At 42.5% G+C, this 18,006-nt stretch overlaps 1 protein-coding gene across 1 annotated transcript in view; it reads left to right on the top strand.

The window, feature by feature from the left end:
- USP13 (ubiquitin specific peptidase 13) overlaps positions 1 to 18,006 on the top strand; it is a 135,435-nt gene that overhangs the window by 111,424 nt on the left and 6,005 nt on the right. Inside the window, exon 20 of the mRNA XM_027958132.2 lies at positions 17,554 to 17,638. Within this exon, the coding sequence (XP_027813933.1) occupies positions 17,554 to 17,638 (85 nt within the window). The remainder of the gene's footprint in view (positions 1 to 17,553; positions 17,639 to 18,006) is intronic.

Below are 18,006 nucleotides of genomic sequence, written 5' to 3'. Positions count from 1 at the left end.
AAGTATTGTAAATTATACCTCGTAGCTTTACAGTATTGAGTTTTTCTGGCAGAAACATGTTTTCTTTTGCTTCATCTCCCCTTTCTCCTGCCCCTGAAGCTATATGGTTTTCCATATAGTTGTATGTGTTTCCGGTTTAGTTACTTCTCAGAATTACATATTCTGTGTTGTTCAGTTGCTCAGTCATGTCTGACTCTCTGCAACCCTATGGACTGCAGCATGCCAGGCTTCGCAGTCCTTCACCATCTCCCAAAACTTGCTCAGACTTATGTCCATTGAGTTGGTGGTGCCATCCAACCATCTTATCTTCTGTTGCCCTTCTCCTGCCATCGGTCTTTTCTAGCATCAGGGTCTTTTGCAATGAGTTGGCTCTTTATATCAGGTAGCCAAAGTATTGGAGCTTAAGCTTCAGCATTAGTCCTTCCAGTGAATATTCAGGGTTGATTTCCTTTAGGAAAAGGAAATTTCCTTTGATCTCCTTGTTGTCCAAGGGACTTTCAAGAGTCTTCTCCAGTACCACAATTCAAAAGCATCAGTTCTTTGGCACTCAGCTTTTCTTATGGTCCAACTCTCACATCCATACATGACTACTGGAAAAACTATAGCCTTGACTAGACGGACCTTTGTTGGCAAGTGATGTCTCTGCTTTTTAATATGATGTCTAGGTTTGTCATAGCTTTTCTTCCAAGGAGCAAGCGTCTTTTGATATCATGGCTGCAGTCACCATCCAAAGTGATTTTGGAGCCCCAAAAATAAAGTCAGTGACTGTTTCCATTTTTTCACCATCTGTTTGCTGTAAAGTGGTGGACCAGATGCCATGATCTTCGTTTCTGAATGTTGAGTTTTAAGCCAGCTTTTTCACTCTCCTCTTTCACTTTTATCAAGAAGCTCTTTAGTTCATCTTCGCTTTCTGCCATAAGGGTGATGTCATCTGCATATCTGAGGTGATATGAAGAAATCAAGATTTCTCCCAGCAAGCTTGATTCCAGCTTGAGACTTATCCAGCCCAGCATTTTGCATAATGTACTCTGCATATAAGTTAAATAAGCAGGGTGACAATGTACAACCTTGATGTACTCCTTTCCCAATTCTGAACCAGTTCATTGTTCCATGTCTGGTTCTAACTGTTGCTTCTTGACCTCCATACAGGTTTCTCAGGAGGCAGGTAAGGTGGTCTGGTTTTCTTATCTCTTTGAGAATTTTCCACAGTTTGTTGTGATCCACACAGTCAAAGGCTTTAGTGTAGTCCATGAAGCAGAAATAGATGTTTTTCAGAAATTCGCTTGCTTTTTTTTTATGGTCCAATTTTACGTTGGCAATTTGATCTCTGGTACCTCTGACTTTTCTAAATCCTGCTTCTATATATGGAAGTTCTCGGTTCACATCCTATTGAGCTTAAATTGAAGGATTTTGAGCATTACCTTGCTAGCATGTGAAATGAGTGCAGTTGTGTGGTAGTTTGAGCATTCTTTGGCATTACCCTTCTTTGGGATTGGAATGAGAACTGAACTTTTCCGGTCCTGTGGCCACTGATGAGTCTTCCAAATTTGCTGGCATATTGAGTGCAGCATTTTCACAGCATCATCTTTAAGTACTTGAAATAGCTCAACTAGAATTCCATCACCTCCACTAGCTTTGTAGTAATGCTCCCTAAGGCTCACTTGACTTCACACTCCAGGATGTCTGGCTCTAAAGGAGTGATCACACAATCATGGTCATTCAGGTCATTAAGACCTTTTTTGTATAGTTCTTCTGTGTATCCTTGCCATCTCTTCGTAATATCTTCTGCTTCTGTTAGGTCCATACTGTATCTACCCTTTATTGTGCCCATCTTTGCATGAAATGCTCCCTTGGTATCTCCAGTTATCTTGAAAAGATCTGTAATCTTTTCCATTTTGTTTTCCTCTGTTTCTTTGCATTGTTCACTGAGGAAGGCTTTTTTTTTTTTAATCTCTCCTTGCTATTCTTTGAAACTCTGCATTCAGATGGGTATATCTTTCCTTTTTTTCCTTTGCCTTTTGCGTCTCTTCTTTTCTCAGCTTTTTGTAAGGCCTCCTCAGACAACCATTTTGCCTTTCTGCATTTCTTTTTCTTGGGGATGGTTTTAATCACTGCCTCCTATACCAATGTTACGAACCTCCATCCATAGTTCTTTAGGCACTCTTATCAGATCTAATCCCTTGAATCTATTTGTCACTTCCACTGTGTAATCGTAAAGGATTTGATTTAGGTCATACCTGAATGGCCTATTGTTTTCCCTACTTTCTTCAATTTAAGTCTGAGTTTTGCAATAAGGAGTTCATGATCTGAGCCATAGTCAGCTCCTGGTCTTGTTTTCGCTGACTATATAGAGCTTCTCCATCTTCCTGCAAAGAATATAATCAATCTGATTTTGATATTGACCATCTGATGATGTCCATGTGTAGAGTTGTCTCGTGTTGTTGGCACAGGGTGTTTGCTTATGACCCTTGTGTTCTCTTGGCAAAACTCGGTTAGCCTTTGCCCTGCTTCATTTTGTACTCTAAGGCCAAACTTGCCTGTTACTCCAGGTATCTCTTCCTACTTTTCATTCCAATCCCCTATGATGAAAAGGACTTTTTTTGATGTTAGTTCTAGAAGGTCTTGTAGGTCATCATAGAACTATTCACTTTCAGCTTCTTTGGCATTAGTTGTTGTGGCATAGACTTGGATTACTGTGATATTGAATGGTTTGCCTTGGAAATGAACAGAGATCATTTTGTCATTTTTGAGGTTGCATGCAAGTACCACATTTCAGACTCTTCTGTTGACTATCAGGGCTACTGCATTTCTTCTAAGGGATTCTTGCCCACAGCAATAGATATAATGGTCATCTGAATTAAATTTGCCCATTTCCATTCATTTTAGTTCACTGATTCCTAAAATGTTGATGTTCACTCTTACCATCTTCTGTTTGACCACTTCCAGTTTACCTTGATTGATTGATCTAACATTCCAGGTTCCTATGCAATATTGTTCTTTACAGCATCAGATTTTACTTTCACCATGAGACACATTCACAGCTGGGCATTGTTTCAGCTTTGGCCCATCCTCTTCATTTCTTCTGGAGCTATTTCTCTGCTCTTCTCCAGCAGCACATTGGACATCTACTGACCTAGGGGGTTCATTTTTCAGTGTCATATTTTTTTGCCTTTTCATACTGTTCATGGGACACTCAAGCCAAGAATGATGAAGTGGTTTGCCATTCCCTTCACCAGTGGACCACATTTTGTCAGAACTCTCCACCATGACCCGTCTGTCTTGGGTGGTTTCCTCCATCGCATGGCTCATAGTTTCATTAAGATGCACAAAGCTGTGATCAGTTTGGTTAGTTTTCGGTGATTGTGGTTTTGTCTCTGTCTGCCCTCTGATGGATGAGGATAAGAGGCTTGTGCAAGCTTCCTGATAAAGGAGGGACTGGCTGGCTGTAGGGGAGACTGGGTCTTGCTTTGATGGGAAAGGCCATGCTTAGTAAATCTTTATTCCAATTTTCTGTTGATATATTTTCTAAACTGTTTCTCCTGGATTTTGAAAAGTTCCTGATCTTGCAGTTGGCCTTTCTGCAGGGATTTGATTAGAATTATATTGAATTCATAGGTTCCACTCTGAAAAATATGTATTCTTTATAGGTGAGTTGTTTACATTCTCAAGACATTGCTTTTTAACTTTATTTTGGTTGGTGAATTGGCTTGAACATTTGGGGGTAATGAGGAAAATTTAAAGGTTTAGGTAATTTCTATTTAGGAGCAAAATGGACAGCCCAAACAGACAAATCAAATAAAACCAACAACAGTTTTCAGGGTTCTTTTATAAGTAGTAGGATTGCTAAGCCAAACTTGTTTAAACAAAATGGTATGTGTTGTATCATAAAAGCTAGCAGGTCCCAGGAAGAATTGACTTTGGGCATGCCCTTGACTCCAGAATGCAAACCCTTTTGTCTGGGTGTATCGTCTGCCTCTGTTTCCTTAGGGTTTGTTCCAGTCTTAAACAGGCACTCCCTCATGGCCACAGGATGGCTGCCAATGCTTCGTACTATTAAAACTTTCCAGGTTAAAATTCAGCAGAAAGTGCCTTGTCCCAGAGTTCTCTGCAGAGGTTCTGAGCATATGAGGGTCTGTCTTCAGGTGGTGCTAGTGGTAAAGAGCCTGCCTGCCAATGAAGGGGACACAAGAGATGCAGGTTTAATCCCTGGGGTGGGAAGATCCCTTGGAGGAGGGCATGGCAACCCACTCTCTTTGCCTGGAGAAACCCATGGACAGAGGAACCTTGTGGTTCTGACTCCTTTGTGACCTCATGGACGTTAGTCCACCAGGCTCCTCTGTCCATGGGATTTCCCAGGCAAGAATACTGGAGTAGGTTACCATTTCCTTCTCCAGGGGGTCTTCCCAATCCAGGCATCAAACTCGTGTCTCCTGCATTGGCAGGAGAATTCTTTACTGCTGAGTCACAAGGGAAGACCTAAGAGTAGGTTACTCTTACTTTAAGGAGTAGCGTGGCTACTGGGATGTCACTACAGCCTGTTAACTCCGAAAATAATGACATGGAAGGTGTTTGAACTGGAAAACCAGTGACTGGGATTAAAGGAGCACTTGCATAAAATTCTTCCTTTAGGGAATATGTTAATTAAAAATGTCTACTGTCATCTTTTTGAATGAGGAAGCAATGTCATTGCCTGATGTTATCTAATTTGATTAAAAGGGTTCATGCTTTCAACACTTGGTGTAAAAGTAGCTGTGCTTTACTGAATGTCTACTAAATGCCAGGCATTTCCGTTAATGATTTTTCCTGGCTCCTCACAGTGAGAAAGTGGTAGCTAATAAGATACCTATTTGCTTGTGGTACGACCACCTTGTAATTCAGGTCTGGCTGATTTTGAAGGCTGCATTTTGTCCTTTGCCCCCTCTTGAGTCATCCTATTTCAGGTTTTCTAAATTGGAACACAGGCAGGAGCCTATTTTTCAGAAGACTATTTATGGTCATCTCTTACCTATCTTAAGAGCTATACTTAACTTTCTGTTGAGTTTTTGAAATTCTTAAGAAGTGGGAAATCAAGTCATCAGTCTGACCTGTCTGGGCTCCTACCATTTGCAAAATCATTCCCGTTTCTGTGTTGCACTTAATGAGTGCTTAGTTGTTGTTTTTTTTAAAGAACTCACTGATTGCCAATGTAATTAAAATGTGATTAGGCTGTGATTACTCAGAACCTGCTCCGGCTCCTTCAGCCACATTGCTCTAATGGTGCAGACATCTTCTGCTGCAGCTGAGAATTTTCCAGCAAGGAGAGCAGAGAGACATTTCATTTACATAATGGTGGGGCTCCCACCATTCAGAACTCCCCAAGGAGTGCAGTCAGAACGGGAACTGTAGGGAGCTGTAGGCCGGGGAGGCTAAGCCCCGGGGGACTCCTCAAAAGCCGCACACACTGAATACATCTGAGTTCTCTTTCTCACTCCCCATCAGCTCCTGTGCTTTTCAGTGGTACTATGGAAGTTGAGAGGAAGCCACTCTGGAGTAAACTAATTTACACTGAAGTATAAGTGGCCAGGAACTATTGAGCTTGGAGGAAAGTCTTTGCTACTTGTTGTTTTAGGCAGTATGACAATGAGAAGGCCAGGTGGATTGGTGATTTTGAGTTGGCTGGAGTTGGGGAGGCAATTTGTAGACCTTTTAAGATTCTGTCCGTGTTATCAGTTACCTTAAGCTGTTATTGATTTACTGAAATCCTCCGTTCTCTCTTTTTTGGGAATTGAATAGTTTCCTAAAGGCTCCAAATCCACTCCTTGCCCCCCACCACACTCCATGGGTCTTTTCTCAGAGCAGGAATGAGGGAGACCAAGCAGTTGAAGGTAGGGAGATTGCAGATGTAGGGTGCCTGTGAGTCAGATGCTGGGAAATTGGGAATGACATTTTCCCTTCTGTTGTTAGGGATGGGTAATGAAACACATTATTCAAGTTAGGAAGATTCAGCTGGAAAATTCAGTCTTGGTTTCTCATCCGCAGGCTGCAGAGCACCCGGGGTCTTGGTGTTTGTTCCAAGCAGTTTTTGGTGTTTCTATAATCTGGGGAGATGTCTGTGTGCTGCCAGCCGTGTCCGACTCTTTGTGACCCCATGGACTTGTAGCCCACCAGGCTTCTCTGTCCTTGGGATTTCCCGGGCAAGAATACTGGAGTGGGTTGCCATTTTCTTCTCCAGGGAATCTTCCCAACCCAGGATTGACTCAGATCTCTTGCACTGACAGATAAATTGTTTATTGTCTGAGCCACCAAGGAAACCCTGTATTCTGAGCATGCTGTAAACGGACTAAATAATATGTCCTGCCCTCACAGTCTCATGCTTTTTAAGTAGATATACATGCTTAAATGGTTTATAAAATGTAAATTAATCACACTCCTGAATCTAGCATTGCTTTTGGTCATTATGTGTTGTTAAACTATAGTTTTCAAAAAAGTAAAATGACTGTCAGGTACATGAAAACTGAACCTATAGACAGATTCTCTTTGATTTATTAGGGAACCAGTTAGTTGTTATTACTGATTCAAAAGCATCTGAAAAGATGCTTTTAGAATATTTAAAGATAATCTGATGGCTGAGTTAGATGTATAATTAGTATCTATGAGGATCATAACTCCTGGAAGTTACAGGTGTTGGCAGAAGAAAAACCTCAGAATCTAAAAGTTGCAAGTTTTATTCAGGGAACCTACTGAGGACAGTATCATCTGAGGAATTCTCTGAAGAGGTAAAGAAGGAGCCAAGGTATATATTAATAGTTTTGCTAGCAGAAAAACATGTAGTTGAACATCAAAAGCTTACTGCTAATCACAAAGAAAACATATCTCAAGTTAATGATCATAGTACTTTTCCATGTCGGGGAAGATGCAAGATTCTTAGCGCATTGAAATCATTCCTTAGAAATGAGTCTTAACTGTCTATCTAAGGTCGGTATCCAGAGTACAGAAAGGTTACTGTTTTTTCTCCCTCCTGAATTCCCTGAGGCTGCACTGTGGTCAGTGGGAGCCGCTGAAGGCTTGTTCTTTGTAGAGCTGGAATGGCAGGCAGCATTCTCCATCTACAGCGCCCCCTCCTGGTCACAGATTTGATCTAGGGTTGGGAGGCATTTCATGACAAATTTGTCCCACTGTACTAGGAATTCTCCTGCTTAGGTCAGAGGGGGATTTCGTTGATCGGCCATTCAACAAGGTGTTTTTTTTTTTTTTTCCAATTAGGCCCTGTGGATAACCTAAAATTCTCTGGCTTGTCTGTCATACTAGTTTACAATCTAGGAAGCTCTTTCCCTTATTCTTCTTCCTACGTCTTGTTGTTCAGTCACTCAGTTGTGTCCGACTCTTTGCGACCCCATGCACTACAGCTCACCAAGCTTCCCTGTCCTTCACTATCTCCTGGAGTTTATTCAGACTCATGCCCATTGATTTGGTGATGCCATCCAACCATCTTATTCTATGTTACCCCCTTTCTCCTCCTGCCTTCAATCTTCCCCACCATCAGGGTCTTTTCATCAGGTGGCCAAGGTATTGGATCTTCAACATCAGCTTTTGCAATGAATACTCAGGATTGATTTCCTTTAAGATGGACTGGTTTGATCTCTTTGTTTTTCAAGGGACTCTCCAGAGTCTTGTCCAATACCACAATTTGAAAGCATCAATTCTTTGGCGCTCAGCCTTCTTTATGGTCCAACTCTCACATCTGTACATGACTACTGGAAAACCATGGCTTTGACTATACAGACCTTTGTTGGTAAAGTGACGTCTAGGTTTGTCACGGCTTTTCTTCCACGGAGCAAGCGTCTTTTAATGTGGCTCCAGGGATTCCTTGGTGGCTCAGCAGTAAATAATCTGCCTGAGATGCAGGAATTCCAGGAGATACAGGTTCAGTCCCTAGGTTGGGAAGATTCCCTGGAGGAGAACATGGCAACCCACTCCAGTATTCTTGCCTGGAGAATCTCATGGACAGAGGAGCCAGGCTGGCTACAGTCTATAAAGTTGCAGAGAGATGAACTGAAGCGACTTAGCACACATACAGTCACTGTCCACAGTGATTTTGGGGCCTGAGAAAATACAGTCTGTCACTGTTTCCATTTCTTCCTCCCATCTTTTTGCCATGAAGTGATGAACCAGATGCCATGATCTTAGTTTTTGGATGTTGAGTTTTAAGCCAACCTTTCAGTCACCTCTTTCACTTTTATTAAGAGGCTTTTTAGTTCATCTTCGCTTTCTGCCAAAAGGGTGGTGTCATCTGCATATCTGAGGTTATTGATACTTCTCCCTGCAATCTTGATTCCAGCTTCATCCAGCCTGGCATTTCACATGATGTACTCTGCATATCAGTTAAATAAGCAGGGTGACAATATATAGCTTTGACATACTCCTTTCGCAGTTTGGAATCAGTCTGTTGTTCCATGTCCAGTTCTAACGGTTGCTTCTTGACCGGCATACAGGTTTCTCAGGAGGCAGGTAAGGTGGTCTGGTATCCTAACTCTTTAAGAACTCCACACAGTCAAAGGCTTTAGTGTAGTCAATGAAGCAGAAGTATATGTTTTTCTGCAATTCCCTAGTTTTTTTTATGGTCCAGCAGATGTTGGCATTTTGATCTATGGTTCCTCTGCCTTTTCTAAGTCCAGTTTCTACATCCGGAAGTTCTCAGTTCACGTACTGTTGAAGCCTAACTTGAAAGATTTTGAGGATTACCTTGCTAACATGTCAAATGAGCACAATTGTGTAGTAGTTTGAATGTTCTTTGGCATTACCCTTCTTTGGGATTGGAATGAAATCTGACCTTTTCTAGTCCTGTGGCCATTGCTGCATTTTCCAAATTTACTGACATATTGAGTGTAGCATTTTAACAGCATCATCTTTTAGGGTTTGAAATAGCTCATCTGGAATTCCATCACCTCCACTAGCTTTGTTTATAGTACTGCTCCCTCAGGCCTACTTGTCTTCACACTCCAGGATGTCTGTCTGTTGTTTTCCCTTATTTCTTTGCATTGATCACTGAGAAGGGCTTTCTGCATTTCTTCTTCTTGGGGGTGATTTTGGTCATTGCCTCCTGGACAATGTCATAAACCTCTGTCAGTAGTTCTTCAGGCGCTTTGTCTATCAGATCTACTCCCACGAATCTATTTGTCCCATGTCTAGAGCTGTACTATTATGGTTATTCTATATAGAGTTATATATCTAATCAGTTACCTCAAGTTGTTTCAGTTCAGTTCAGTCGCTCAGTAGTGTCTGGCTCTTTGTGACCCCATGAATCACAGCACGCCAGGCCTCCCTGTCCATCACCAACTCCCAGAGTTCACCCAAACTTATGTGCATCGAGTCAGTGATGCCATCCAGCTATCTCATCCTCCGTCATCCCCTTCTCCTCCTGCCCCCAATACCCCCCATCATCAGGGTCTTTTCCAATGAGTCAACTCTTCGCATGAGGTGGCCAAAGTACTGGAGTTTCAGCTTTAGCATCAGTCCTTCCAATGAACACCCAGGACTGGTCTCCTTTAGGATGGACTGGTTGGATCTCCTTGCAGTCCAAGGGACTCTCAAAACTCTTCTCCAACACCACAGTTCAAAAGCATCAATTATTCGGCCCTCGGCTTTCTTCACAGTCCACCTCTCGCATCCATACATGACCACTGGAAAACCCATAGCCTTGACTAGATGGACTTTTGTTGGCAAAGTAATATCTCTGCTTTTGAATATGCTATCTAGGTTGGTCATAACTTTTCTTCCAAGGAGTAAGTGTCTTGTAATTTCATGGCTGCAATCACCACCTGCAGTGATTTTGGAGCCCCCCAAAATAAAGTCTGACGCTGTATTCACTGTTTCCCCATCTACTTCCCATAAAGTGATGGGGCCAGATGCCTTGATCTTAGTTTTTTGAATGTTGAGCTTTAAGCCTACTTTTTCACTCTCCTCTTTCACTTTCATCAAGAGGCTTTTTAGTTCCTTTTCACTTTCTCCCATAAGGGTGGTGTCATCTGCATATCTGAGGTTATTGATATTTCTCCTGGAAATCTGGATTCCAGCTTGTGCTTCTTCCAGCCCAGCATTTCTCATGACGTACTCTTCATATAAGTTAAATAAGCGGGGTGACAATATACAGCCTTGACGTACTCCTTTTCCTATTTGGAACCAGTCTGTTGTTCCATGTCCAGTTCGAACTCTTGCTTCCTGACCTGCATATAGGTTTCTCAAGAGGCAGGTCAGGTGGTCTGGTATTCCCATCTCTTTCAGAATTTTCCACAGTTTATTGTGATCTACACAGTCAAAGGCTTTGGCATAGTCAATACAGCAGAAATAGATATTTTTCTGGAACTCTCTTGCTTTTTCCATGATCCAGCAGATGTTGGCTATTTGATCTCTGGTTCCTCTGCCTTTTCTAAAGCCATCTTGAACATCTGGAAGTTCATGGTTCACATACTGCTGAAGCCTGGCTTGGAGAATTTTGAACATTACTGTACTAGCGTGTGAGATGAGTGCAATTGTGTGGTAGTTTGAGCATTCTTTGGCATTGCCTTTCTTTGGGATTGGAATGAAAACGGACCTTTTCCAGTCCTGTGGCCACTGCTGAGTTTTCCAAATTTGCTGACATACTGAGTGCAGCACTTTCACAGCATCATCTTTCAGGATTTGAAATAGCTCAACTGGAATTCCATCACCTCTACTAGCTTTGTTCATAGTGATGCTTTCTAAGGCCCACTTGACTTCACATTCCAGGATGTCTGGCTCTAGGTGAGTGATCACACCATCTTACCCACGTGATATAACCTAAGGTTTATCACCACTTATTTGACAACGTCTTCCTATGTAATTAACATACCAATGGAACCTAATTACTTTGGGTTGTTTCTGGGGCCCTTGGAATCATCTCAAAGTTAGCTAGAGGTCAAAAGAACTTTGTCAAAGAAATCAAAAGGTTTTAAAACACTTGGTCCTCTAGGATCATAGGTTAGTGTGAAACAGTACTTATTCATTGAACCAAAGTGACAATAAAAGATTTGAAAGGCAAATACAGAAAGTTACAACAGATTTCTTAAAAGGTAAGGAAACTTTACAGTCTGCTGTCAAAAGCAGATCAGTGTCCCCGGTATACTTTGGAGGGGGTGTCTGCAGTGGCTGATGGCTTAATCCTTACAGAACTGGAATCGCATCAGCACTGGCAGACCTCATTTTAATGTGATTCTCTTTTATGTGTTCAGCAGACATTGTGGTTTTTACAAAGTGAAGGCTTGTGGCTGTGGCCTACATCAAGCAAGTCTGTTGAAGCCATTTTTTCCAACAGCATTTGCTCACTTAGTATTTCTGTGTCACATTTTGGTAATTCTCACAATATTTCAGAGCCCCTGTGTCGGTAATATCCCCTGGAGAAGAGAAGGGCTGTGCACTCTAGTATTCTGGCCAGGAGAATTCTATAGACAGAGGAGTCTGGCAGGCTACGGTCCATGGAGTCGCAAAGAATCAGACACAATTGAATGACTTTCACTTTCACCAGCAAAATGATTACAACTAGTGAAGGCTCAGATGATGGTTAGCATTTTTTAATCCATAAAGTATTTTTAAATTAAGATATGCACATTTCTTTTTTAGACATATGCTATTGCATACTGAATAGGCTATAGTATAATGTAAAACATAGTTTTTATTTATATGCACTGGGAAACCAACAAAATTCATGTGACTTGCTTTATTTAGATAATTGCTTTATTGTGGTGGCCTGGAACCAAACCCACAATCTCTCTGAGGCATGCTTGTATATATTCCACCAGAGAGAACTTTTTGATATCTTTGCCAGACAAAAATGTACAAGTTAACAAGTAACAAGTGTGGAATCTTTAATCAGTAGTAAGTGGTGAGAGGAAGTAAGTTCATTACCCTAGACTAGGGCTCTGCACACTTTTTCTCCAGATAGTAAATGTTTTAGGCCTCATGGGCCAGACACTTGTCATCTCATATTTTTGAACCCCCTCTTTTCTCCTTTCTCCCTGGCAGCACAGAAACAGGCTGTGGGCTGGATTTGGCCTATGTGGAATCATAGTATGCTGGTCCCTACCCTAGACGATCCTTGGGTGGCCATTTCTCCATATGGTCCTGTTGGGGGAATGTGTGATTTCCTCAGTTCTGTCTTGTTGCAACAAAAATTTGAAGCAATGGACAGACCAGTGTTACGGCTCTGTGTAGTTTCCTTGGATGGACCAGCGTTACAGCTCAGTTTTATTTAGAAAGTAAAGGAAAATACATCCTCAGGGTGTGAGGGCTGGCCAACCCAAAAGACCTGAAGAGAAGAGAAGCCCCTCCCACCCAATTTTGACTCTTTTTGCATGTTTTTTCTCCTCCCCCTGGGCCTGCCCTTGTGAATTGGGTTAGCCAGGAGGGCTGTTTGTTTTATCGAGGTTGTCGCTCCATCCCCCTCAGACCTTCCTTTGTTCTATTTTCCCCTGATTTTCCCTTCTTTGTCTTTTAGCCACTGCCATTCTGGATTCCTTTTTCCTATTCTAACTACCTAACAACACAAAAGAGCATTCTGCCTACCTCTTTTGCTTTCCAAGTTTGCATTTAATTTTCCTGACAGTGCTTTCTTTTTCAAAGAGTAAAATCAAGTATAATCCCTTATTACTTTGGGTGGGGGTGGTAAAATTTAGATATTAAAAATTCTTCTTATTAGAAAGGCTGGGGACATGTTCCTAAATTCAGAAAAGGACAGGTTTGTTGGAAGAGGGAAGTGGGGACGAAGGATGCTAGTTTCAGGCACTTTAATTCTGACTCGTTATAGGGACTCCACTGGCCAGAGGTTGAACATGGTAGTTTAGGTAGTTTTGTCCAGTTCTTCTAGACAGTGTAAAAGTGTCCCTGTTGAAAGTCAACAACAACAAAACATGTTTTGTGTATTTATTTGGCTGGGCTGGGTCTTAGCTGAGGCATGCAGAATCTAGTTCCCTGACCAGGAATTGAACTGGGCCTGCTGCACTGGGAGCACGGTGTCTTAGCCACTGGACCACCAGGGAAGTCTTGAAAGTCAACATTTTAAAAGTGATTTACCTTGCTTTAAAATGCTTTTTCTAGCTACATAAAAAGGGGTCTCTATATTTTCTGAGAGTGTGATGATGCTGTTTTTTGGAGGGAGATCTCTGGCAACGGGGAGAAGAATCAGCAGTGGCTTCACTGTCTGGTTTATTCACCTTGATGTTCTCTTTGGAAACAGATATAAATTGAGATTTCTTACTTGTTGAAGTTTTTTCAGATTTATTGAGACTCTCTCTTTTGCTGTTTGTTCCTAGCAGGAGGCCTTGAATAATGCATGGAGTGGTTGCTTCTATTGATAAACACAGTTAATTTTAATTATAGGACTAAAGTTTATGCTAATCTTTTTTCTTTGTTTTTATGATTTTGAGTATACATGTGAATTAATTGCTTTTAACTAAAGAGGGGAAAATGTCTTGTGGGGGCTTAAAGACATGTTTGGCTGTGAGTGTATGGGTTTGTTCTTTTCTCTATGTCTGTCTTTTTTGTTAACGTGCTGGGTTGTTGGTATCTGAGCAACATTTCACTGAAGTCACCCTCGTTTATTGGGAAGTGCTCATTAAATATTTGGTTCAATTATTTTAAGATGTTGTTTTGGGGCTTCCCTGGTGGCCCAGATGGTAAAGAATCCACCTGCAATGTGGGAGACCTGGGTTTGATCCCTGGATTGGGAAGATCCCTGGGAGAAGGGAACAGCTACCCACTCCGGTATTCTTACCTGGAGAATTCCATGGACAGAGAATCCTGGCAGGCTGTAGTCCATGGGGTCACAACTGGACTGAGTGACTCTCACAGTTTAGGGGGGTCAGTTCCTTGTGAGGGAAGATCGGTTCCTTGTGAAGGATCATGTTCTTTCTTTATTTCATGAAGATTCTAAGAGGGTATAGCCACCTAGTGGGAGATCAGCCCCAAATCTCTCAAACTAAAGATTTAGAATTTGATATAAAATTATTCCAAAAGAGCTTTAAAAACCAAGCAGGGTCAAGGAACATGAAAAAGTTTCAGCTCATACTCACTCTTGTTTAGCAGGTGGTGTGGGTTCTTAGTGACAGGGAACCCTAGGGGACGGCAGACAAGGTCTCTGCATCACTAAGTGCCAGGCAAAATGATTATCATTCACAACTCTTCGTGTCTGTTTTCTGTTTCATACCTGTGATTTTTTGCTTTTGGTTTTTTTATGTTTTGGAGGGGAGGAGTTGTCAGTTAATGTGATAGCTAACAACAGAAACTTAGTTGATGATGGGAAAGACAATCCTCTCTGATTCATTCCTTTTTAAATATCACTAATTTCTACCCCAATTTATACTTTTATAGGTGGTTTATAAAAATAAATACAATATGAAAAGATATGAAAACAAATCAGGACATGGGGTGAAGGAAGACATGCCTACTGCATGTATGTACTGTTTTCTGTGCCTGGAATATTCCAGTGAACAAAACAGACATGTGAAATAAATATTTGGTAATTTTATAATAATAATAAAAAAAAAACCCCACCAACGAAACAAACTTATCGTCCCTATGGAGGACATAGCCTGGGGTAAAGGAGATAGTGAACAAATACACACATACATATGTGATAAGGTGTTATTTTGAGCTCCATGCACAACAGTAAAGAAAGGTTGGGATGAGGGTGGGGTGGAAGGAGGGGAGGAGTCGCTATTTACAAGGAAGGCCTCTCTGAGATGACATGTGATCTGAGACCTCTATGAAGTGAGGAGCAGATCATGTGGCATCTGAAAGAAGAGCTCCAGGTTGAGGGAACCATAGGTGTGAGCTTGAAGGCCTCCTTGTCAGTGAGAGGAGTAGCTGGGGCATGCTTGAGTAGCAGCCAGGGGGCTGGAGGAGCTGGAGTGGAGTGAGCAGGAGAGTGGGAGGAGGTCGGGGGCCATCATGGGTCGGTGTAAGAGCGAGCTTTGAAGCCATACTAAGAATGGTCACTAGGGGGTAAGGGAGGAAGCAGGGAGCCCTGGTAGGAGTGGTCTATTGTACTAATTCAGACAGGAGATGCTGGTAACTTGGACTGGGGGTTACTAGTGGAGGTGGTAAGTAGTAGTCGATTCTGTATATATTTTGAAGGAAATGGTGGGAGGATAGAATGCTCGATAAACTGGCAATGAAAGGGAACTTTCTTAACCTGATAAAGGGCATCTACCCACATCCCTGGTGGCTCAGCTGGTAAAGAATCCGCCTGCAATGAGGGAGACCTGGGTTTGATCCCTGACTTGGGAAGATCCCCTGGAGAAGGGAAAGGCTACTCACTTCACTATTCTGCCCTGGAGAATTCCATGGACTGTATAGTCCATGGGGTCTCAAAGAGTCAGACATGACTGAGCAACTTTCACTTTCACCTAAACCCCACAGCCCACGTCATGCTTCATGGTAAAAGACTAAATGCTTTTCCCTTGAGAGCAGGAACAAGATAAGGATGTCCCCTCTTGCCATTTCTGTTTACTCTTGCCATTTCTGTTTAACATCGTGCAAGAGGTTCTCAGAGAAGGCAATGGCAACCCACTCCAGTACTCTTGCCTGGAAAATCCCATGGATGGAGGAGCCTGGTAGGCTGCAGTCCATGGGACTGCGAAGTTGGGCATGACTGAGCGACTTCACTTTCACTTCTCACTTTCATGCATTGGAGAAGGAAATGGCAACCCACTCCAGTGTTCTTGCCTGGAGAATCCCAGGGATGGGGGAGCCTGGTGGGCTGCCGTCTCTGGGGTCGTACAGAGTTGGACACGACTGAAGTGACTTAGCAGCAGCAGCAGCAAGAGGTTCTAGCCATGGCAGTTAAGCAAGAAAAAGAAATAGGCAAGAAAGAAGTAAAACTATTTCTGTTTGCAAATGACTTGGTCTTGTATATAGAAGGGCTTCCCAGGTGGTGCTAGTGGTAAAGAACCTGCCTTCCAATGCAGGAGACCTAAGAGGCTCAGTTTCGATCCCTGGGTCTGGAAGATCCCCTGGAGGAGGTCATGGCAACCCACTCCAGAATCCCATGGACAGGGGAGCCTGATTGGCTATAGTCCACAGGGTTGCAGAGTCAGAAATGACTGAAGCGACTTATCACCCATGTATATAGAAAATTCTAAGGGATTTACTTTAAAAATTATTAGAACTAATAAATGGCTTCAGCAAGATTGCAGGAAACAGGCCAATATACAAAATTCAACTGTAGTTCTATACATGAATGGTGAACATTCCAGAAATGAAATGAACATAATTCCAGTTAATGCCATGAGACACTTGGAGAGGGAGGGTGGTGGTGGGAACAGAGTTGAAAAGGGAGGGAGGGAGAGAACGTGGAGGGTAGGTGTGAAGATAGAAGGAAGAAAGGTCTGAGGTCGGAGCCCCAGGTCATTAGTGTTTAAAAGTCCAGAAGAAGAGAAGTCAGGCATCTGGACAACCAAAAGAAAGCCATTTCCTGGGGGAAAATGTTTGTGGAGAGGAGGTCTGCAATATGTAGTGTACTGACTGAGGATTCATAGCTGAATGCATGGATTAGTCCTGGTAAATGGCAAGGGAGAGAAGGGGTGAGAGAGGGAGCAGCAAGGAAAGGGTCTGTCCAGAACCAACACCCTTGTAAAGTGCAACAAAAATTGAGTACCAAAAGAATGAATAGGCAAGCCCGTTTTTTCCCTTATCAGATTCAACAGACATGAATATTACTCTCAAACTATAATAAACACTCGCTCAGCTTCTGTACCTATCCCATCGTAGTCTGTAGCAGTTTGCGGAGACGGATGAGTACCAGTCTGTACACCCACTTTGTGTTGTGAAGGTGTTGTGTAGGCCTCGGATTGGCCAGGGGAGCATGAGCTGAAATTTGTTCACTGTGGATTTGGCACAGCATCTGTGCTAGATGGCAGGAGGTATTTGTTAGAGAATAAGTGTCCATCTCAGGCTCCAAGAGACTACATATCTCCTTGTTCAGAAAGCATGAAGCCTGAATTTTGGTCCCATTTGGTTTATCATCATGAGCAAGTCAGAAATCACAGGATGTATATTCTGAGCATTATCCCTGTCTATAAATGATAACAGCTATCTGCTTTCTTCCTCTGAATCCTGACATTTCTGTGGTATTTTAGTCTGAATTGCTCATTTAAGCCTCATAGAGCCTTGTAAAGTGGGTGGATTTTGCATTTCTGTGAAGAAAGGAGTTCTGAGAGGCGAAACAACTTCTCCACCCTCATGCTGCTTGGAGGTGATGGAGCCAGGACCACCCTTTTAGGCCCATGTGCTTGCCACCAGACTGGGCTGTGGGATTTTTAATCCCTTTTCAGATAGGCGCTTACTGTCAGCTCTCCTATATCCTGTTTCGTTGCGATTTGCAGGTTGAAGTTACTGTCACGTTGCGGGTGTGTGTATGTGTTCTCAGCCTAGCAACTAAATACATTTTGTTTTTAAGTCTGAACAGTTGCTGGATTCCATTCTCCTTGGCACTAAATTCTGAACAGAAGTGCTATTTATTTCTAGAAATGCTGCCTAGTAACTGAGTTGTTTCCTCTTCCGTAGTGTATGAATTATTTGCGTTCATCAGTCACATGGGAACGTCTACAATGAGTGGCCACTACGTCTGTCACATTAAAAAGGAAGGAAGGTGAGTCTTTTTAAGACGGTAAAATGATATCTGTGTTTTATTGAGCACCTGCTATGTGCCAGGCACTCCACTGGGTGTCTCATTTGGTTCCCACAGTGGTCTTGTAGGGATAGACTCTCAAAGCCATTGTATACATCAAGACACTGAAGCTCAGAGAGGCTGAACAGCTTGGCCTTTGCAGCTGTATCAGAGCTGGTGCTGAGAGCCACTGTTCACCATCATAGGAGGGGGACCTCCCAGAGTCAAGAGGCTTCCCGCAGAAGAATGCGAGTCTGTATTTGGAACCTCTGCAGGATCGCCAGATTTAGCCAACAAAATGAAGCAAAGCCAGAAAACCAGGATGCCCTACTATGTTTGAATTTCAGATG

Source organism: Ovis aries, chromosome 1 (assembly GCF_016772045.2).
Source record: "Ovis aries strain OAR_USU_Benz2616 breed Rambouillet chromosome 1, ARS-UI_Ramb_v3.0, whole genome shotgun sequence".
NCBI classification, from domain to species: Eukaryota; Metazoa; Chordata; class Mammalia; order Artiodactyla; family Bovidae; genus Ovis; species Ovis aries.
Note: the sequence above shows the minus strand (reverse complement) of the source record. Positions and strands in the feature narration are given on the sequence as shown.